General features: G+C 39.8%; 1 protein-coding gene across 3 annotated transcripts; it reads right to left on the reverse strand.

Moving 5' to 3' along the window:
- Nucleotides 1-1,498: 1,498 nt before the first annotated feature.
- YIPF6 (Yip1 domain family member 6) lies at nucleotides 1,499-23,715 on the reverse strand. Of its 3 annotated transcripts, none has more exons than XM_059051493.2 (7): nucleotides 23,359-23,715; nucleotides 10,455-10,583; nucleotides 9,337-9,415; nucleotides 6,545-6,587; nucleotides 4,192-4,317; nucleotides 3,395-3,552; nucleotides 1,499-1,650 (listed from the first exon to the last, which is right to left on the reverse strand). In XM_059051493.2, the coding sequence occupies exons 1-7, from the start codon at nucleotides 23,413-23,415 to the stop codon at nucleotides 1,532-1,534; spliced, it is 711 nt and encodes a 236-aa protein (XP_058907476.1). In that variant the 5' UTR covers nucleotides 23,416-23,715; the 3' UTR covers nucleotides 1,499-1,531. The 3 variants fall into 3 exon arrangements, with proteins under 3 accessions (XP_058907476.1, XP_066879334.1, XP_066879333.1); XM_067023233.1 differs by having other exon boundaries at nucleotides 23,325-23,435; XM_067023232.1 differs by lacking the exon at nucleotides 23,359-23,715 and adding an exon at nucleotides 22,220-22,309.
- Between the last annotated feature and the right edge of the window lie 15 nt (nucleotides 23,716-23,730).

A 23,730-nucleotide genomic window follows, 5' to 3' on the forward strand; every position in this document is an offset into this window, starting at 1 on the left:
TTGCGTCTCCCTCCCTCCCACCCTCCCTATTCCACCCCTCTAGGTGGTCACAAACCACCTAGGTGATCTCCCTGTGCCATGTGGCTGCTTCCCACTAGCTATCCACCCTACGTTTGGTAGTGTATATATGTCCATGCCACTCTCTCACTTCGTCACAGCTTATGCTTCCCCCTCCCCATATCCTCAAGGCCATGCTCTAGTAGGTCTGTGTTTTATTCCCGTCCTACCGCTAGGCTCTTCATGACATTTTTTTCTTAGATTCCATATATATGTGTTAGCATTACAGTATTTGTTTTTCTCTTTCTGACTTACTTCACTCTGTATGACAGACTCCAGGTCCATCCACCTCACTACAAATAACTCAGTTTCATTTCTTTTTAGGGCTAAATAATATTCCATTGTATATATGTGCCACATCTTCTTTATCCATTCATCTGTTGATGGACACTTAGGTTGCTTCCATGTCCTGGCTATTGTAAATAGAGCTGCAATGAACATTTTGGTACATGACTCTTTGAATTATGGTTTTCTCAGGGTATATGCCCAGTAGTGGGACTGCTGGGTCGTATGGTAGTTCTATTTGTAGTTTTTTAAGGAACCTCCTCAATAACAAAAAACAAACAACCCAATCCAAAAATGGGCAGAAGACCTAAATAGACATTTCTCCAAAGAAGATATACACATTGCCAACAAACACATGAAAGAACGCTCAACATCATTAATCATTAGAGAAATGCAAATCAAAACTACAGTGAGCTATCATCTCACACCAGTCAGAATGGCCATCATCAAAAAATCTAGAAACAGGGCTTCCCTGGTGGCGCAGTGGTTGAGAATCCGCCTGCCGATGCAGGAGACACGGGTTCGTGCCCTGGTCCGGGAAGATCCCACATGCCGCGGAGCAACTAAGCCCGTGAGCCATGGCCGCTAGGCCTGCGCGTCCGGAGCCTGTGCTCCACAACGGGAGGCCACAACAGTGAGAGGCCCGCATACCGCAAAAAAAAAAAAAAAAAAAAAAAAAATCTAGAAACAAATGCTGGAGAGGGTGTGGAGAAAAGGGAACCCTCTTGCACTGTTGGTGGGAATGTAAATTGATACAGCCACTATGGAGAGGCATATGCTAATAGTCATAAGGCAGTATGTTTAAGAGCTGCACCTGAACTGGTGTTCTCAAAACTGAAAATATAGTTACCAACTCTATTCAACCTGCAGGATGTATCCATGTGCTTCCCGAGTCATTGGTTGTCACCCAAATGGACCACAGTGACCCTATTACGCCTTAAGGAGGCATTATACTGTGTGTACTATGCACCCATATTTTAAAGAAATAACATTAAGAAGGAAAGAACGGCCTTTCAAACATCAGTTCCTTACATAAATGGTGACGGTGCTTTATGGTTCCCTTTTAATCTCCTCATATACCCAGTTACCAAATACCTCCAAAATTAGATAAAAGAGGGCCAAAGGCAGAACTCCACAGTGAATTGCATCTTTGAAATGAGCTTTGAATTCTCTGGTTTTTAATTTCCATTTACTGAGGAGTGAAGGTGAGAATCATCCAACTGATGACAAAGTAAAACAAGAAAACAGGATAAACAGCAAGGGCTTTGCGGTTTGGAGGCTGGCTATCAGCAAGGAAAGCTGTAGAGGCTAAACAAAGCAAAACAAGACAACAAAAAGGAATATTTAATACAATAAGACTGTCACAACTACTAACATTTACTCAACTTGAAGGGGCCTGGCATAGTCTGGGACACAGAATTACATGCTATAAGTTCAGTTACATTTGTGATCCTCAGTGAAAAAGGCATTTGGCAGCATAGTTTTCTGGACAGCAGAGGGCTACCTGTTTCAAGTATGAAAACTTTGAAAGGTTTCAACCATTTAAGATGGAAACCTTTCTAAAAGGAGTTTCTTACCCTTTTCTGAGAAGTTACTGAACTATGCTAAATAGGCTTACAAAACTCCTATGGCAAATGGCCTCACACTGCTGCGTTTTTTGAGTAATTGTTCTTAATAAGTTATCAGCTCTTTTAGATGCCAATCCTCTTGTCCATCCAGGAAACATATACTCATCTTTTTACTCACCGATAATCACCCTTCAAGGAAATCTTTCCTGAACAACCATCTGGTATCCTGCCACCCCAGGTAGAACTGCCCACTTACCTCTTCTGTGTCCCCACTATACCTGCGCATAGACTTCCATTGCCCACCTGGAAAACTTTATTGCCCTTAAGTGTTTACATGCTTAGATTGTGAACTCAGAAGATAGAGACCATGCCTAGCACAATGCCTGACACACAGTCTGTGCTTAATAAATATTTGCTGAATTACAGGAACTTCTCCCTCATCTAAGATTCTACTTGCTGAACCACTGTGGGCCTGGACACTTGATAACTAAGCTATTCAGAACTACATGTACAGTAAATTATCAGACTCTAACTGAGGGAATGAGGGGCTCTTCCATGGGTAGTTAAAGCTCCCAAGCTTAATACAGTCCTTGGAATATCAATTCTGGCATTCTCAGATCTTATTTTTGGATTACTTCTCGGCTTTTAACCATGTTCCAGAGCAAAGAGATGTTATTGCACATAAAAATATTAGGCAGTCTGTCTATCCCATTAAAAAGAAGCTAGTGAACACTTCCAGTTTAAGGTGGAATTTTAAGAGAATTTTAGGAAAGTACAAACAATGAGCAAATAGCATTCATTGCCACTGCTACAGGCTCTCACTGATCTTTAGCAGAATTTTCTACTGAAGCAGACAAGTACTATGATACTTAACAACCTATACTGGGAGGTAGTATAGTACATTTCTAAACAGGTATGTGATCTGCTTGGGTTTGAAACTTGATTCCCCTATTCACTAGTTATGTGTCCTAGGGCAAGTTGCTTAACCTCTCTGGGTCTGTTCCTCATCTATAAAAATGGGACCAATAATAACTGTTTTTATTTATTATGGTTGTTGTGAGGGTTAAATGAGATAATATATATGAAGTACTTATGACAGTGCCGGGCCTACAGTAAGCAATTGGTAAATGCTGGCTATTATTATGATTAATTTATGAGGAGAAGGCTCAAGTCATTTCTCAAGTCACCTATGCCTCCTATATGCCAGGACTAAGCTAGGTCTAGTGTAATCTCCTTTTTCAACCCTATCCATTATTTAAGGATTAAAAAAAAAAAAGACATGACTCTCCACATCTCGGAAGTCCAGATACCCAACTCAGATAAGATGAACATTATCCCTACTGAGAGAAGACGGTTCAATGGATGACACTGGCAAGAATCATATCACTCATATGTAACTTATGTTACACTGCTCCTCATCTGATCTTCATCTCTAACTCATGTTTCAGTCTGCTCTGCTACTGTAGAGATAAGTACGTTCTTACCTACTATAGACCAGGCAAACATCACGATCACCACAAAAAGCCGGACCATGAAGTTTATTGGTCCTGGCTCGGCCAAAAGTACCAGCCGGCAAACCAGCATTGCCACCGTCAGAGGAAGTATACAGTAACCCAGCACACAGAGGCTCTGAAAAAAAGATCTAAAAAAACAACATATATCCATAAAGATCATAAATATAGCTGATCTGTATCATGATACAGCTTATTACACAGATTTCTATGTATCATGGATCGTTACCTTCCTTCAGATACATAATACCTATACCCTAATGTTGATTTTATGAGGATAGGCCTCTGTATTAAACGTTCTTTAGTTTTGCTCTCCCCATACTTTCCTCCTCTCTGCTTAAACTCCTTAAGAGTCAGCCATCTAGGATCTAGATGATCTGCTCTAATTCCTAGAGACCCCCTTCTCCCACTGAACCTCTAAGAATGGTGTTTCTTAATCTTTTCCAGTTTACAGACCTATTTCAGAATTTGTTGAAAACTATGGACCATCTGTTCCCAAAGACAGACATAATCTTCTAAGACAAAAAATTCTGCCTATGATTTCAGGGGCTGGAGAGAGAGCACTGAAGCTTATCAAAGGACCCCAGATAATTTAAGGTAATTTAATTCAACTAGGTTATCTCTGTTCAGTGGTTTTAAGAGAACTTTCTTTTTGGCTCTCATTTATTTTGATTTTTCTTTTTGAAAAATACTTAACTAGCCAGACTTCCTTAAAAATCTAAGATATGCAACCTGGCAAGGGAAAAAGGATGCATTTTAATAATACTCACATGTTTCCTCCAAGAAGTTTTGAGTTGAGGGTGATGGTAACTGCACCAAACCAGACAATGACAAACACTTCTGCAAACTGGGGCCCTCCATCTTTTTCGCTATCTACAGAGCCTCTCTGAAGCATTCTGTGACAAGGAAATGGCATGAGAATTGCCTAATCTTTTATTTAGAGCAACAAAGTTATGGCATGGGTTCTCAAACTTTGAATCAGGGAGTTGCCCTAAACCTCACCTGAAGATATGTAGGCTGTACAAAAGGAAAATGTCTGAAGTATACGGCAAGCCTCCCTTATTTCAAATTCCAAATGCCTCAGGACTACAAGAGGTGCTCCATTTGACCTCATGGGAATGCTTAAATGGATTACCAAAGACTTTTTTTGGTTAAGCAGAGGGTATAAACTGAAGGGCTAAATGTGGCTCACAGACATGAGGTGGTTGGTCCATATAATACTTAAAATGGTCTTAAATTCAAGTTGATGTTATTTTAAAATTGGGAGGTATTTCTGGATTTTCTTGAAAACTCATAAGGTTTCTAACACTGGACCTGCATTCCTACATGGCAACAATCAGGTGCAGTTGACACAGCAGCAGATTCCTTCACAAGGGCTTCTGGTAACTAATTTGCAATGCATGCATGTACACATTTGAATTTGTAATCCTTGGGTTAAGGTTCTAGTTCTGAAATTTAAAAATGGAAACAGTCTATATACCTATTTAGTTGTTGATTTTTAAAAATCAAAACATACAGATTATCACGAAAAGGCTTTGCTTTGAAACTGAGTAATTGAACAGTCACTTATATCCTCTCTAAAAATTTTACAGATGTAAACTGTTTTGAATTTTGGACTCAGAACACTTGTACTCTGTGTCATTTTTTCCAGTAACAGAATAAGTAACATCAAACTCACAACCTCTTATTACAAAGTATAGAGAAGTCACACAGTAAGTCTTGTCCTGCTATGCTATTTGCCAGTACAGGCTTTTGTATTCTATGGTTCTGCATATTCCATTCCAAGTCCTGACAATCCAGTGCAAAGAATTCTGGCCCTCATTACTTGTTGTCTGGAACTCCTATTGCTTCAGCATGGTATGATGGAAAGAACATTAACTGGCCTGGAAGGCAGGAGACTCAGATATTGATCCTAATTCTGTCACTAGATATGGAAACTGGAGCAGATCACTTGATGTCCTGGGACTCCAATTTTCTTCTCTGCAAATAAGTGGGATTAAACTCCATAATCTCTAAGGTTAATCTTTCAAAACTAAAAAAGTATATGCTCAGAGCTTCTAATATAAACCCTTTCATCAAGGCACTGGATTGTTTTCCTTGATATGGTTATTAAAGGCATAAGATAGAGCACTCCACGTTTTTACCTAAATTACCATGTGCTTGACCTACATTTAAAAATGGGTAAAGAAGCCAGTAAGAAACTTGAATTTAAAATCCTAAAAGGTTCGGCCTGGAAAGGACCCTCAACCATCTCCTTTTATAGATATGGAAAAGGAGACCCAGAGAGGTTAGGTGGGAAGAGAGTTGTGTAATAATTGCAGAGGTAGAGAATGGGCAGTCAAGGAAACCTGAGGTTGAATTCCAGGTCTACCACTGAATATGTGACCTTGGTTCAGCCCTCTATCTCTTTGAACCTGAGCTTGTTTGTCAAAAGAGGAAAAATATTCACTTCTTGTTATGAGGATAAGAGAAGGTATTTAAAATTTTTCTGTAAGATGAGAAAAATCATTATACAAATTTTGGTTATTAGTGGCCAAAAGTCACTCTGCTGATAGCAAAGTTAGGATGAGAACTCAGAACTGAATCCTGGTGCAGTATTTTTTCCACTCTACCAGTGGTTATATTCCCCTCTCCATCGGAACTTTGCTTTCCTTCTTCTGTCCTTTCTCTTTACGTACAATGCATATGGAAAACATAACACTTTGAAACATGATCTTGCTTTGAACTCTACCACTTCTACTCTAATTTATCATCACTTATACTTTTAGTAAATTTTAAAAGAATTATGTTTGCAAATAAACAGTGCTTAAACCTACAGATACTTAATTCACTTAGCTTAATGAGGTACGTGAGTGTAAATAAATGTTGAACAGAAATGGCTGAAACAGGTTAAGAAGTCATTGGTAAATGAAGGTGGGCATAATTTTCACATCTTTAAATTCTATCACTCTTTGAATTGATCTAGAAAACTACTTGACTTTTTAGATTTAAATACATAAGGAGTACAATATGTCATAGAAGTCCTAAATGAAAGATTCAGTCAAAATCCCCTTCAATTTTGAAACTCCATGAAAAAACTCTAATCTATCTCAAATGACAAAGAAAGGAAATATAAGTACTTACAATGCAAGCATCACACAAAGGATCAAAGGGCCCCATAAATCCCCTACAAGAAAAGACAGAAGACTGTTAAGACACAACCATGTATAGTGTTTTCTGTCTTTATTCCAATATGTACCTCTCCCACTCTTGGAATTCAGACATCAAGGCTCTCCCTGTCTGCCCAAGCCTTCCCACCTCTGCTATCCCTCTGCTGGCCCTCCCTGCTCCCCAATTCTGAATGCCCTTCTTCACATATCCTTTAAATTTTGTGCACTTCACATCCCACAAATCACCCCTCTCCCTACCTACTAAGCCACATTCCAGCATGCTATACTATAAGAACAATGAGCAAGGAGTCAAAAGACTTAAGTGCCCTACCCTGCACCGTCAAAAAGAAGACTAAAGCCAAGTCACTTTACCTATCTGAGACTACATTAGACAAGGCAAGTATAATCAAGTTCACCTCACAAATATGAAAAATAAAGCTGGGAAGAAGTGACGTGCCCAAGTTTCTGTAAACAGTTAAGTGTGGGGGTGGGACCAGAACCTAGAACCAAAACCAGAATCTTCTGATTCCTACTATAAAGTCCTTTCCACTCTGCAATAGTTTCCTTTCATAATTACTACATTGAACTAGCACAGAATTGCTGTTCTTATAGGTGAAAAGGCAGCCCAACACTGGTAATTTCATAGGGTTAAATGTTAACAAACAACATGAAAACTTTTTGAAAACTATAAAGGCTCTGTCAACATTAGGTCTCATCACTGTGGTTCTCAATCAATAGCTGTTGGGTGATTAATAAACCAACAGTTCAGTAACATACAGCTTAAAGCACAATTATCTTCCTCAAGTAATATGAAAAAAGGTACATATACCACTTCTAACTTTAACCTCACTTGTACATAACTTTACTTGAAAGAAGTGTGCATATGTACATACTTACGTCTTTTTGTTAAATAAGTAATTTTGACACCACTGTTGAAAGTTTGTTAAAGATGTAAAAAAAGAAAAACCATAATCCTAACACTCTAATAAACAGTTTATTAAATAAACAATAAATTGTTAAAATTTATCAACTGAAAAGCTGAATTCAAGTACAATTGACATTAATACACTTTTTTTAATGCAGTGAAGATTGTTTTTAATTTGTAAAAGATTCAAAACAGTATTTTAAAACTATACTTATTCTTGTGAAATACATAAAACACAAAATTTACCATTTTAGTCACTTTTAACTGTACAGGCACGGAGTATATTCATTGTTGTGCAAGCACCACACCATCCATCTCCAGAACTTTTTCATCTCCCAAATTGAAACTCCAACCCATTAAACAATAACTCCTCAATACCCCCTCAGTCCCTGACAACCATCATTTAACTTTGTCTCTATAAATCTGACTACTCTAGGTACCTAACATAAGTGGAATCATGTATGTCCTTTTGTGTCTGGCTTATTGTACTTAGCATAATGTCTTCAAGGTTCATCCACGTTGTAGCATGTATCAGGAATTTCACTCCTTTTTAAGGATGACTAATAACCCATTCATATATGGCATATACCATGGTGTATATAACACACTTCATTTACCCATCCATCCACTGATAGACGTAAAAGTTGTTTTCACCTGCTGCTATGAACATGGGTGTGCAAATACCCGTTTGAGTCCATGCTTTCAATTCTTTTGGGTATATACCCAGAAGGAAACGTGCTGAATCATGTGGTAGTTCTATACTATAAATTTTATATACTATAAAATTATGTGGTAATTTTTTGAGGAACCACCATGTTGTTTTCCACAGTGGCTGTACCATTTTACATTCCCACCAGCAATGCACAAGGGTTCCAATTTCTCCACATCCTTCACCAACACTTGTTATTTTCTGTTTCTTTGACAATAGCCATCCTAATGGATCTGAAGTGGTATCTGATTGGATAAGACAGCTTTTCTGAGGAAGAAAGTTCAACCTCAGAGAAGTTAACTGTCTTATCCAAGATCACACACTATTCAAACACTGATTTGCCCATGCTCTTTCCACTACATATGAGCTGTAGCAAATCATGTGTCAGCTTCAACCCACAATGTACTATGTTGAAAAAGATTCTGACGCTGCATCCAACTGCCACACAGTGATGGCACATTTGCCACATATTTGACATCCTTATATTACAGCTGAAATGCTGCCAAAATAGAAGGTACACTCATGTACAACATCATTGTTACTACTCTCAAACAACAGATTCAATTTTTTTCTGACAAAGGGTACTAAGAAAAACCAAGAATGCTTGAAAAGAAAAGGTCTAACAATTTTAAGAATAAATTCTAAATAACAGCATAATTTTCTGCAAACACTGCTTTGGAAGTCCTAAAGAAAGCAGACAACAGACTAAATGATCATTCTGAAAATAGAAATGTCAATAAAGCACTATTAATTTGTTAAACTTTTAATGGGTATTAGTTATTATTCTAATTTAACATTTACACATTTTGCCTTTCCCTTGGAAGTCATTAGCTCTTTGGTTGAACACAGTCCCTATGTCTTTGCCACTTCCAGAAATATTCTTTGCAGTGTCTATTATAGCAAGTGAGAAGATACAGTCTATATTTATTGATGAGGACAATATATTCAGCAAAATCTTCCAATCGCTGAAATTCCATCCTAAATTTTTAACTGTTTTCAAAAACTTCATTTATATATTTTTTCATCCTGCAAAATGACATCAGTTTTATTACCACAGAGCCTTTGCCTTATAAAATACTTATGATAAGGTATGATGAGAAACAGCAAAGCCTCAAAATCCTTATATACTTACAGTCTCTCAAAAGAGTATTGCTTTTCCTTGGGTACAAAACATGCATGAATTTTTTCCCAACAGCTTTTAGATCACGCATCTGAAAGACATAAACAACTTGTACTGTGATGACCAAGGTTGCCAAGCCGCCCCCTCACTTAATTTGCTAAAATTTCTTTTATTTCAATCTCCTGGGAGCCCTTCATTGAATTTTAGAGCTATAACTCCAGTTTAATTCCTTCACTATACAAACAAACCAGAGAGGTGGGGTTTTTCTATTAACTCCTTTTTATATTAACTCCTTAAGCCAACATCTAACTCTTTACTACATTTATCATTTCTGGCTTGATTTTTTAAACTCCACAAAAGAGAAACATAGCCCTCCTAATATGTTACTTAAAGAAACGAAAATAATAGCACTAGTAAAATCTGCTCTGCAAAACACAGCACCTAACTTTCAGTTCATACATGATGAGGTCACAGGGGCAATCAGCCTGCTCCCAAGCTAACACATTCTTCACAATATGTAAAGTCAATTAATTTTCAACATTCCCATCCATTCTGGCAAATGAATCCTAGAAGCCAGATTTTTAAAAATCAAGACATTTTAAAAAGGGTACAGTCATATAAACATAACCTCTCAAAATATAGTTGAGGTAATTCTGTCCTAACTTTTTCAACCTAGAAATTTCTTCATGTCATTAATAGTTCTTCGTAAACATGACTTTTAATGGTTGTTTACCATTCTACCACATAGATGTAACATAATTTACTTAACCAATTACTCTTCTTTGCAACTTCCCCCATTATAAATATTGCTGTCACAAACATCTTTGTATAAATATTTTTCTGTATTTTTATAAATACTTTTGTATTAAAATATTTTTTTCCTTATACTATACCTACAGAAGCGGAATTATCAACTCAAAAAGATTGGACATTTTAAGTTCCTCAATATCCATTACAGCCAAACTGCTTTCCAAAAAGGCTGTACCAAATTATTCTCTAGGGGAGAACCTTAAATTTCAATAAATAAAATACACTGAAAACCAGTGAACCAAACAAAAATATTACAAAGTGCTATTAGATATTTAGCCCCATGACACTGAACAGAAGTTCTCTCAACTTATCTAACTTACAATGGTATTCTGAACAGATTCATTCAATGTGGAGCTGTCAAATTCCCGAATGCGAGATCTCATGGGAATGGTGATTTCTCCTTCCACAGGGATGTCTTGTGAGATGGATATATCTGAAAGGCCTGCAAACTGAGAAGTTAGGGACAAAAATTTAAAGCCTGTAATAAACTGTAGGATTCCCCCAAAGACGTCATCATTTCCCAGAGAGCAGGACTATGTCTTTTTGTAGAGTTTAATACAGTTTTTAAAGTAAGGTGTTAGCTCACCAGACATTGAACAATGCAGTTAGCTAAAATTCTCAAATGCTTATTTCTTTTAACTTAAAGGAGATGGCAAACAATGGAAAAAATTCTAAAGTAAATGGCATAGACTTTCTTGCCCGCAAATATTTGGTTTCTTTCAAACATGAAATCTTTTTTTATATATATCTTTGTCACAGTAAATTGCTTTACAATGTTGTGTTAGTTTCTGCTGTACAACAAAGTGAATCAGCTATATGTATACATATATCCTCATATCCCCTCCCTCTTAAGCCTCTCTCCCACCCTCCTATCCCACCCCTCTAGGTCATCACAAAGCATCAAGCTGATCTCCCTATGCTATACAGCAGCTTCCCACTAGCTATCTATTTTACATATGGTAGTATATATATGTCGATGCTACTCTTTCACTTCATCCCAGCTTCCCCATCCCCCACACCCGTTTCCTCAAGTCCATTCTCTATGTCTGCATCCTTATTTCCACCCTGCCACTAGGTTCATCAGTACCGTTTTTTTAGATTCCATATATGTGTGTTAGCATATGGTATTTTTTCTCTTTCTTACTTCACTCTGTATGACAGACTCTAGGTCCACCACCTCATTACAAATAACTCAATTTCACTCCTTTTTATGGCTGAGTAATATTCCACTGTATATATGTGCCACATCTTCTTTATCCATTCATCTGTCAATGGACATTTAGGTTCCTTCCATGTCCTGCCTATTGTAAATAGTGCTGCAATGAACATTGGGGTGCATGTCTCTTTTTGAATTACAGTTTTCTCAGGGTATATGCCCAGTAGTGGGATTGCTGGGTCATATGGTAGTTCTATTTTTAGTTTTTTAAGGAACCTCCATACTGTTCTCCATAGTGGCTGTATCAATTTACATTCCCACCAACAGTGCAGGAGGGTTCCCTTTTCTGTACACCCTCTTCAGCATTTACTGTTTCTAGATTTTTTGATGATGGCCATTCTGACCAGTATGAGGTGATACCTCATTGTGGTTTTGATTTGCATTTCTCTAATGATTAGTGATGTTGAGCATCTTTTCATGTGTTTGTTGGCTATCTATATGTCTTCTTTGGAAAAATGTCTATTTAGGTCTTCTGCCCATTTTTGGATTCGGTTTGTTTTTTTGATATTGAGCTGCATGAGCTGTCAAGCATGAAATCTTAACAGGATATAAGCTAGTAAGATTGCAGAAGTTTTAGTGACCTTTTAGTGATCACACCTTAGCACAACCACAATTCCGTTGCACTTCTGCTCCTTAGTGGGCTCCAGTGGCCTCTGCTGGCTAAAAAGGAGCATTATGTGAAATCTAAAGGGAAACTGGGAAGAACGTGGAAATAGCAAAACACATCATTATTTATACTCTTTTTACCAGATTACTGGCAACCACAGATCAAATAACATTTCCAAAGTGAACTGCAAGATTGCAAACTTTTAAATGCTTACGTTCATATGCCAAATGTGATTACTGTGACTGAAACTCTAGAATCTTTAAGTTCGTAAGAAAACAGAAGCAATCCCTTCTCTTATGGTTTTTGGCCCAATGTTTAGTGGGCAATAGTTACAGGTAAATGAAATACAAGACAGGATACTAAAATTTTAGGAAGAATAAGGTTGTTCAAAGAACTTATGAAAAGCAGCTTGTCAATCACACTCTTAATAAGGCAAATGCAAATTAAAGCTACTTGAAAATTCGTCACCTGTTAGACCGGCAAAAATCCAAGTTTGACAACACATTCTGCAAGTGAAGCTGAGGGGTAAAAGCACTCACACACTGCTGGTGGGGAGGCAAAATGGTACTAGGCCCTATTGAAAATGAACCTGGCAATATCTACTAAATTTATATATGGATTGCTCACCACTTTTAGGAGTCTAAAGTGGTAAAAATACAAAAAGACATACACACACACACACACACACACACACACACACGGCTCTTCATTACAACACTACCTGTAAAAGTGAAAAACCTGAGAATAGCCCAAATGCCCATCAACAGAGAAGCAGTTGAATAAAGCATGGTATGTCCACATAATGGAGTGCTATGCAGAGGTAAGAAGGAATAGGAATATCTCTAAAGAACTATTATGGAGTGTTAAATTAAAAGATAATGTAGAGGAAAGTCTGTATACATACTACCATTTATCAGAGAAAAGAGGGGATACAAATATATATACGTATCTGAATATCTTTTAAATATAAGAAATAAGTCATGTAATGTGACCTGTCACATGTAATGTTAAGAAATGTCATAGATTTTTTTTAAAAGAGGGTTCCTAATTAGGAAAGGAGGGAATAAGGTAGAGGAAACAAGTAGAGAAGTTAGTCTTCTTGGAACACACATTGTTCTGTATATATAACTTGAAATCATATAAATACTTCACAGAATTATGAGACAAAATTTAAAAGCAGTCCCCAAAACTGAAAGAAAAATGAAACAAATGAACCTACTGAATTAAATACACAACCACCCAGAGAGCAACTATTTCAAGTGACTTTACAACACTGTAATTTGACTTCCAATTAGGATATAGAAAGCTGGAATGAGCATCCCATCCACTAGAACAATGAGAAAAAGCTAGATTAACTACAAAATCATAACTTTCCTTGAACCCATCAGAGAGCTATGGTTGTAGGGCAACCAAGTAGCATGAATGAAATCTAAGGAAAGACAGGCACTTACTTCCAAGAAGAGATGGGACATGAGCACTGGCTCATCTGTAGCAAAGCACGAGAAGACAACAACACTGGGCATCACACAGATGGTTAAGAATTCAGCTAAAATTTAAAATGAATTGCTAAAGACCAAGTGTTGCCTAGTATGAGAGTACAGCGTCCCTGGAAGCATTAGACACAGGAGGCATTCACACCCACTTGCAGGCTCTTCTCCACAGACTTCCTCTGTTCCAGGTGTGAGCGGAGTAGCTGCCTCTTCCGAGAAAAGCACAGAGACCAGCTCAGACCCTTCTCCTCTACAGAAAAAGAGCCTTAAAGCTGCTGGGGAAAGATCAGCAAACTCTGTTGTCTCCAGAGCCAGGTGAAAACCCACTGTGGCTGGGGAAAGGGAAAAGACGAACCTCACCACTCCTGGTGGAGGGGTGGGAAATCATCCTGAGGCCAGACTATTAGAGTCTCCCTTCAGCTGTGGGAGAAACAGGATCACTGAGAAAGTCTCACCCAGGAAGACTCAGGGACACATGACCTACCTAAGGCAGAGGCTGGACCAAAACAACAAAGAATCTCCACCTCCCTCCCAGGTACCCACCACAAGGCTAGCAAGTATGCAGTAACAAGCAATAGCAGTCTAGTGCTAAGGGAGGGGCTAGAGCTTGGAGAGAAACCCACTATTTTATGCAGGGGCAAACGGAATGCAGAAAACTAAGCATGGAGGAGGAACATTAAGAAAAACACTGGGAAAACCTAGTGCCCACCCTAAGCAAAAGGTAATAGGAGAGGAATTTGAAGCTGATGATGCATTGAAGGTTTCCCATATCAAGTACAAAACCCAAATAGAGTTCAACTCCTTACTATATTGACTTAACCCCCATAGTAACAACTTAGCAGAAAAGATGTGCCATTTCCAGGTAGTCTCTACTGTTATACATGATGGCCAGTGATCAATAAAAAAATTACCCCTTCCCCATAAACACACACACGCGCGCGCGCACACACGCGCGCACACACACACACACACACACACACACACACAGGAAAACAACCTTCTGTGACAAGACAAAGCAATTAAACCAGACTCTAAGGTGACCCAGACTTTAGAATTACAGAAGGAAAATTTACCATGAATATGATTAATATGTTAAAAAGGCTCTAGTAGAAAAGATATATGCATGAATGATGGTGAATTTCCGCCAAGAGATGGAAACTGTAAGAGTCAAATGGTAATGCTAGAAGTAAGTGAATATAGTAACAGATGAAGAATGCCTTTGACAGCCTTATCAGCAGACTCAACAGAGCCAAATAAAGAAATCAATAAGTCAGTGAAAATTATCTAAACAAAAACAAAAAAAGAAGAATTAGAAAAGAAAAAAATTACACACATCTAATCATTTTATCATACACCTTAAACCTGTACAATGTTATATGTCAATAATATCTCAATAAAACTAGAAAAAAACAAAAACAGAACACCCCAAAACAGAACAGAGCATGCAAGAACTGTGGGTCGATATTAAACAGTCTAATTTGTATATTATTGAAATCCCACAAGAGGAAAGAGATAATGGATCTGAAAAACATATTTGAAAAGATAACAACTGAATTGTTTTCCAAAAATAATGAAGACATCAAATGACAGATCCAAGCCCAGAAAACCTCAATCGAGATAAATATGTAGGGGACTTCCCTGGTGGCACAGTGGTTGAGAATCTGCCTGCTGATGCTGGGGACACAGGTTCATGCCCCGATCCGGGAAGATCCCACATGCCACGGAGCAGCTAGGCCCGTGAGCCATGGCTGCTGAGCCTGCGCGTCCGGAGCCTGTGCTCCGCAACGGGAGAGACCACAACAGTGAGAGGCCCGCGTACCACAAAAAAAAAAAAAAAAGATAAATACCTAGGGCTTCCCTGGTGGCGCAGTGGTTGAGAATCTGCCTGCCAATGCAGGGGACACAAGTTTGAGCCCTGGTCTGGGAAGATCCCACATGCCGTGGAGCAACTGGGCCCATGAGCCACAACTACTGAGCCTGCGCATCTGGAGCCTGTGCCCCCAAAAAGAGAGACGGTGACAGTGAGAGGCCCACGCACCGCAATGAAGAGTGGCCCCCGCTTGTCGCAACTACAGAAAGCCCTCGCACAGAAACGAAGACCCAACACAGCCTAATTAATTAATTAATTAATTCAATTTTGTAAAAATTTTTTTAAAAAGATAAATACCTAAAGACAAAAGCAAAAATCCACAAACCTAGACACATTCACACTACTGAAAACCAAAGATAAAGAGGAAAACCTTAAAGGCAGCCAGAGAAAAAAGACATTACAATCAGAGGAAGCAGGTAACAGACATCTCACCCAAAACTACACAAGGCAGAAGAAAATGGACATACCTTTAGAGTGCTGAACAAATAAAACTGTCAACCCAGAATTCTAAATCCAGCAAAAATAGCTATTAAAAATGAAGGCAAAACAATGACTTTTTTCAGATGAGCAAAAGCTGAAACATGCACTACAAGAAATGTTAAAGGATGATCTTCAGAAAGGAATATGATATCAGAAGGAGATTTGGATTTACACAAGGAAATGAAGATATCCAGAAGTGGTTTAAATGAAAGTAAATATTAAAAATATTTTTTTTTATTTTTAATTATTCTAAAAGATGATTGCCTAAAGCAGAAGTCACCAAACTTCTTCTGTGAAGGACCCAAATAGTAAATATTTTAGGTTTTGAGAGCCAAATGGTTTCTGTTGCAATTACTCAACTCTGCCACTGTAGCATGAAATCAATCAAAGACAATACATAAAAAATTGTTTGGCTGTGTTCCAATGAAACCTTATTTACAAAGATAGGTAGTGGGCCAGACTTTAAATTATAAAAATATAACATTTAGGAGATAACTGGAAATTTGAACACTGACAAGATATTTGATATTAGGGAATTATTGATTTTTTAGATGTACTAATGATATTGTGGTTATGTTCTTTAAAAACAGAATCCTTATCTTTTAGAGATACATATCAAATATTTACTAATGTAATGATGCTGGGGATCTGCTTCAAAGTAGTATAGAGGGAAGTGGGTAGGGCTATAGAAGAAAGAAGATTCACCATAAACTGGTAATTATTATTGAAGGTTGGGTACCTGAGGGTCCACTTTACTATTCTACTTTTGTGTGTTTGAAATTTTTCTTTTTCTTTCTTTCTTTTTTTTTTTTTTTGTGGTACGTGGGCCTCTCACTGTTGTGGCCTCTCCCGTTGCGGAGCACAGGCTCCGGACGCACAGGCTCAGCGGCCATGGCTCACGGGCCTAGCTGCTCCGCAGTACGTGGGATCTTCCCAGACTGGGGCACGAACCCATGTGCCCTGCATCGGCAGGCGGACTCGCAACCACTGTGCCACCAGGGAAGCCCTGAAATTTTTCTTAATAAAAAGTTTAAAAATAAACAAAAAATTCCTAATTTTAGGGACCATCTAAGTTCTTTTTTTCTTTTTGCCTCCCCTCCCCAAGCCAAAATGAATCTAAATATAATCAAGCCTCTAGATCTTAGAGTTTACAGGAAATATGTGGACAGAGGCACATATTAAAAATACCACAAGGATACAATCAGACAAATACAGAAAGTGGAGAATTCTACAAGAGAAATGACTGAATTTAAACAAATAAATTATATTAAAAAGAGGAGAACACATATATTAAAAGAGACTTATTGGGACTTTCCTGGTAGCTCAGTAGTTAAGAACCACCTGCCAACACAAGGGACACGGGTTTGAGCCCTGGTCTGGGAAGATCCCACATGCTGCAGAGCAACTAAGCCCATACACCACAACTACTGAGCCTGCGCAAGCCACACCTACTGAGCCTGCATCCCACAACTACTGAAGCCCACACACCTAGAGCCCATGCTCCGCAACAAATGAAGCCACCACAATGAGAAGCCTGTGTACTGCAACAAAGAGTATCCCCCACTCGCCACAACTAAAGCCTGCACGCAGCAACAAAAACCCAACACAGCCAAAAATAAAATAATTTTTTTTTTAAAAAAGGAAAAGAAATGTTCCTTTAAAAAAAAGAGAGACTTACTAACCAAATGCAATTTGTTGACCTTGTTTGGATCCTGATTTGGACAAATTGTAAAAACACATTTTTTATTTTTAGAAAATTTGGAGGTGAAGAGAGATTAGATGATATTAAGGAGTGATTATTATTATGTTATGTGTGATAACAAAAAAAAGTCCTTACCTATTAGGGAAACATACTGAAGTATTATAAAGTGATACATCTGGGATTTGCTTTAAAACACTCACAAAAGATCATGAAAGACAAGGAAAGACTGAAGAACGATTACAAAAATGAAGGAAACTAAGGAAAAATAACAGCTAAATGCAATGTGAGATCCTGGATAAGACCCTGGAACAAAAAAGGACATTCGTGGAAATCCTGATAAAATTCAAATAAGATCTGTAGTTTAATAGTGTTGTACCAACGTTAACTTCCCGGTTCTGATCACTGTACTATGGTTATATACAATGTTAACACTAGAGGAAGTTGGGTGAGGGGTATACAGGAACTCTCTGTACCATTTTTGCAACTTTTCTGTATGCCTAAAATTAGTTCAAAATAAAAAGGTTAAAATAATACTCCAGAAAAAAATATGGTGGGGAAATAAATGAAATAAGAACAGCAGAATGTTGATAGGTATATGGGATTTGTTATACTACTCTTTATTTACATATTTGAAAGCTTCCGTAATAAAATGGTAAAATATATCACTTCCTTGTTTCTGCCATTCCCTCAAACTACTCTCCTTCCTCTCCTCTTCACTAATCAAACTGCTCTTCACTCTCCCACTCTCTTAATCCTTTGTAGTCTACACTAGTCTTCCCACAACTTTACTGACAGTGCTAATAGTGACCTCATAATCAAGAAATACAAGAATCTGGGGACTTCCCTGGCAGTCCAGTGGTTAAGACTCCATGCTTCCAATGCAGGGGGTGCAGGTTCCATGGCTGGTGGGGGAACTAAGATCCCACATGCCGCGGGGCATGGCCAAACAAATAAAAAATAAATAAAGGAAAGAAAACCTGCAAGCAAAAAAAAGAAAAACAAAAGAAATACAAGAATCCTTCCTCAGTTTCACCGTTTGAATATTCTTCAGGACTTAATGTGTAAACCAACCTGTTTTGAAGTAATTATTCTCCCTTTACTACTATGACACTGCCCTCTCAAGCTCCAGGTTTGCTTGTTTTGAGCTTTCTTGCTGCCTGCTACTGCTAGGGTAGACAGGGCAGTGCAGAAGGAATGGGCTTTGAAGCCAAACGGGCCTTTGCCCTCCCTTGGAAACAACACTGCACCTGCATGTCAGCGAGCACATAGTCAATGCTCAACATGTGGTATCTGGAGAGCCTTGGTTAAGAGTGCAAGCTCCTGGAGGCAGGCAGCCTGAGTTCAAATCCTAGTTCCATCATTTACTACCTGTGTGACAATGAGCAGGTTCCTTTTCCTCTCTGTGCCTCAGTTTCCTCATCTGTAAAATTGAGATAATGGTACTATCATCACAGGGTTGTACTGAGGAAGAAATATATTAATACAAGTAAACCACTCAGTAGCAGGCTCACAGAAGAGGACAGATACATGTCAAGAGCTCAGGTTCAAGATTCCCAGGGAGTCAATTCAGGTTCTGTCACTGCTGTAGAATAAAGTATTTGGCTGCCTTTGTCCTTTGTTCCTGGGAGGTAGCCTCTAAACTCCTGGGACTTCCTAAATGATAGTAATACTTTTGTTATTCATAGTGGGCCCTAATAGTTTAGCTAACAGGTGAGCCCTGGTAGACCGCTAGTTTATGTTAATGAGATGACAGCATGCTGGCTAACCACTGCTAAAAGACCAAACACAAGATTAGAGGATTGAGAGTTTGAGTCCTGTGATACAAACCTGGCCTCTTGGAAGCGGCAGAGGCAATGATCCAGTCAACCACACCTACATAATGAAACCTCAATAAAAACTCTAGATATGTGTGTGAGCTTCCCTGGTTGGCAATATTCTGCATATTGTCACACATCGATGTATCAGGAGGGCAACAGGGTCCTGTCCTGACTCCACAGAGAGAAGACAAGGACGCTTTGTGTTAGGGACCATCTCAGACCTCAACCTACGCATCTCCCCCTTTTGCTGGTTTCTGTTGTATCCTTTTGCTATAATAAAAGTGTAATTTTAAGTACAGCATTGTCCTGAGTTCTGAGTCATTCTAGGGAATTACAGAGCCTGAGGGGATCACGGGAACTCCTGAATTTGTAGCCAGTAGGTCAGAAGTGAGGGTGGTCCTGGTCCTGCAGCTGGTATCTGAAGTGAGGATATTCTTATGGAAGACTGTGCCCTTAACTGGGGAAGTCTGGCCTAACTCCAGCTACTTGGTTTCAGAAGTCACTGCAGTCACTAAAGTGCCATGTGATTCCCACTCATCCCCCATCCCAACCCTTCCTCAGTATCTCTTCTCCAGAGAATCAGTGACATTTCTCAGCGAACTGAGCCAGGATTTGTGGCTCTCTAGCCCCATATATGAGACAATACCACCAGGACCTCAGCTAGTGGACCCTGCTCTCTGACTAGTCCCTCAGTGGGGATGAAAGGTGACTTGGACCCCATGTCCCTCCCCTTCCTCTGTGCAGGCAGCCTTGTGCACATACATACACATCTGTGCACATAAACACATGTGCACACTTTGCTGCCTGGCTTGGGCCAATGAAGGGAGGAGATAGAGGCAGGGCCAAAACCAGACAGTAAAAGCGGGGACTGCAGCCTTAAGAAAGTGGCTGGGAGCAGATGGCTCATACTATTGACCAAAATCCTGAAGAGAGAAAGAAGTCCACAAGCTGGAGGGAGGGGTGGGATGGATCAAGCAGGAAACAGCTCAGTCCAAGAGGTGGGGGTGGGGGCTTAGTGGCATGGTCTCTAGCCGGCACCTTCACCTGGGACCAGCTTCCTTCCAGATCCCAGGCTACAGCGATTATTATGGCTCTTTTTCCTGCTCCTTAAACAGACAGGCAATAGACAGGCATTACCCAAGATTCTGTATTTTCAACTCTATGCAGATGACTCTTAAGTCAACTTTTCTAGTCCTGACCTCTTGTGAGCCCTGAAGTCCAGATTTCAGTGTCCAACTACCTGTTGGATATCTATTGGATGGCCTGCCAATATCTCAAACGAAACATTTCCAAAAGTGAAGTAATCAACTTTTAGGGCCCTCATTCTCCTCTTCTGTATTTCTGTTCAGGGTATCACTTCCTCCCATGTCTATAGCCTTGTTTTTCAAACTGTGATACTGGGAGGAGCAGCAGCAGCACCACCTGACAGCTTATTAGAAATGCAGAATCTTAGGCCTCATCCCAGACCTACTAAATCAGAATCTGCAATTTAACAAAATACCCCAGATGACTGCTACGCATGTTAAAGTTTGAAAATCACTATGTAAGACACATTCTCCCTAGCTCTGCAAACCCTCAAGCATTCCGCCTTACTCAAATCTTCACATCTGCCATTGTTGTAGTCCAGACAGTCATCAATTCTTCCTGGAACTACCGCAACAGTTGCACTGGTATCCTAGATTCCAGATACTCCCCATGGTAACTCCTCTGTTATGTTGTCAAATTCATGATTTAAAACCCTTCCCTCCTCAAAAATTTCCAGTGGCTCCTTGTTGCCTATTAAATCTCCTGGCATAGTAGTCAATAAGAAGAAATAACACTACATGATTATTATGTGCCAGGCACTCTACCAAGTATTTCATGTGTTTTAACTAATTTAATCCACCAAACAACCCTGTAAGTATTACTTTATCTCCATTTTACAGACAGGGAAACTGAGGCATAGAGGGGTTTGGTAATTTCCCCAATATCCCACAGTTAGTTAAATGACAGAGCATAGAACCAAACCTAGGCAACTTGACCCCAGAGCACACATCCATAACCACTGTTCCATATTGCCTCCCTAATTTAGTAGCCTTATCTTTTAAGGTTTACCTCCTAATACTTCCATGTGCTTCAGCCAAAGTAATCTCTGTTGTTCTACAAATGCATTAGCACCTCCTAACCTCTGTACCTTCACCAATGAGAGGCTGTGTAGCACTACTGCAAAGAGTCTTGGTCTCAGAAGCAGACCTAAGTTCAATTTTCAGCCTAGCCACCCTAGGGAAATCATCAAATCTCTGAGTCTCATCTCCTCACCTGCAAGTAAAACATAGTTCAAAAACCACCTAACTGAAATAGTTGCTGTGAAGTTTAGAAAATATGCAGAGGATGTTTAGCACAATGCTGGCACATAGCAGGTGGTCAATCATTGATAGCTCTTATGCTCACCTGCAATTCAAATCCTACCCATCCTCTGGGGCCCCCTCAAATATAACTTCTACCATGTAGCTTGCTTCATTACCCCAACTAGTCATGACAGCATCTTCTTTTAAATTTTGTTAATACTTTATGTGTAACTTTCTTATATAGTGTCTTATTTTAGCATTATACATTTGTCTTATCCCTACAAATTATAGACTGTAAGCACCATAAGGACAGGCCATTTGTATTTCCTAAAGCAACTACCATAGTGTATTACACACTGTGGGAGTTCAATAAACATTGTTGAATAGAAGTGGACTGGATACTGAGATGAGTAACCAAAACCACTAAAATTAATTGGGGGAAAGCTTCATAAAAGAGGAGTGGGGCAGTTTAAATGAAAGACAGGAACTAAAAACACCTAAGCACCTGTAACTACATCATACCAGGCACTATGCATATATTAGTTAATTTAGTACTCTAATTCTGTGGTGACTTACTATCCTCATTTTCCAAATGAGGAAACTGGAGTTCAGAGTGACTTGCTCAAGGTCAGAAGTCTTCCATGAGAACTTGGACCTACTCACTCTCTTTCACTGTTGTATCTTCAGTGCCTAAAAGAGTGCCTGGAACATAGTGGATACTCAATAAATATCTGTCAAATGAATGAAGTGATGAACAAATTGAGCTAGTAAGCAGAACCAAAACTAGAATCAGTTTCACCTGACTCCCAGGTCAGTCCTCTACTATGTTAAGTTGCCAATTTAAAACAGAGAAAAGGGATGTACCATTTATTGAGCAACTACTATATAACTAAACACTATTTGGTATATAACTAAACGTTGTTTGGGAGGAGGGATTGGGGGGCAGAATGTTGAGCTAACTACACTCAGTTATGGCACTGATTGTATTAGACATTTCACATAAATTGTCATTTCAACTTCGTAAAAACTCTGAGGCAGGTATTTTTATCTCCATTTTACAGATGAAAATACACTCTCCATGAAATGACTTGCCCAAATTCACACAAGCGGCAGAGTGGGTGGTAACTTTAACTCCAAGTTAACTTTAACTCCAAAGCCTGTGTTCTTAAATACTTGTCCAGGCGTTGGAATCGTAGTATTTGCAGTAGAAATCCTATCCTCTGCAAACAGGAGCAAGAGGGCATCATGAAGAGGACTGCAAGGAGTTGCGACAGGGAGGGCAGGGATAAAACCAAGACGACTGGGAGGTCACTGAGCAAATCAACAGTCAAGTTATAACGCCCCATGGGAAGTAATCTCTCATTAATCCCAGAATGCTGCTACTCCAACAAGGGCTAGTCTCCATAAAATGAGGGAACAGCAGATGCAAATACTTAAGTCGCCTAAAGCTCAGCATTTAACAAAATGCAGGGGACGAGGATGAAAAGGAAAGTGAATGAAAGTTTCACAAGAAGGCGTGGAAACAACGCGGGTGGGGGGAAGCGGTTAGCCCAAAGAACAGGCGCAGTGTTGGGACCTGTTCTGGCATCGGGTACAGGAAGGACCTGCCGTGAGGAAAGGATTCCGGCTCTTTCACGCCACGAGCCCGTCGCCCGACTTCCTTAAGGGGCATCTGCCTCACCCTCGGTCCCTTCTGTCGCAGAACCCAAGCTCACCAGGGGCCTGGGCGTTGCTGTCCCCGGGTCTCCTGGAGACTCCGCCGCTTCCGCCATCTTGGCCCTCCTTCTCCCGGGTCGCTCCCACAGACCTTTGCGGAACCTGAGACGTGGAGGCCGCGGTCCATCAGCGCGTCTGCGCGTGGCGGCCGCGTCACCGAAAAGCGCCTAGCAGCTGCTAGCGGCCCCGGCCCTCCTCCCTCGTCTTCTGGGTGTTGGGCAGGGGTCCGCGTCGCCTCGCTTCCCTTCTTCGGGGCCACGAGTCTCGCTAGACACGCTCCCTTTTTAACACTCCACCCCGATTCTCAGCGCACTCGCGTCGGCCGCGGGACCGCCGCTTCCTTCTCTCCCCCCGCCACCGCTTCGCGCCCC

This window comes from Kogia breviceps, chromosome X (assembly GCF_026419965.1).
Source record: "Kogia breviceps isolate mKogBre1 chromosome X, mKogBre1 haplotype 1, whole genome shotgun sequence".
Taxonomy (NCBI): Eukaryota; Metazoa; Chordata; class Mammalia; order Artiodactyla; family Physeteridae; genus Kogia; species Kogia breviceps.

Excerpts from the sequence above, each read along its gene's own strand:
- YIPF6 (XM_059051493.2), bottom strand. The coding sequence starts at position 23,415 with ATGGCGGAAGCGGCGGAGTCTCCAGGAGACCCGGGGACAGCAACGCCC. Across the intron at positions 10,584-23,358 it reads CAGCAACGCCCAGGCCCCTG|TTTGCAGGCCTTTCAGATAT; the intron begins GTGAGCTTGGGT and ends CTAACTTCTCAG. Across the intron at positions 3,553-4,191 it reads AAACTTCTTGGAGGAAACAT|ATCTTTTTTTCAGAGCCTCT; the intron begins GTGAGTATTATT and ends TTGTTTTTTTAG.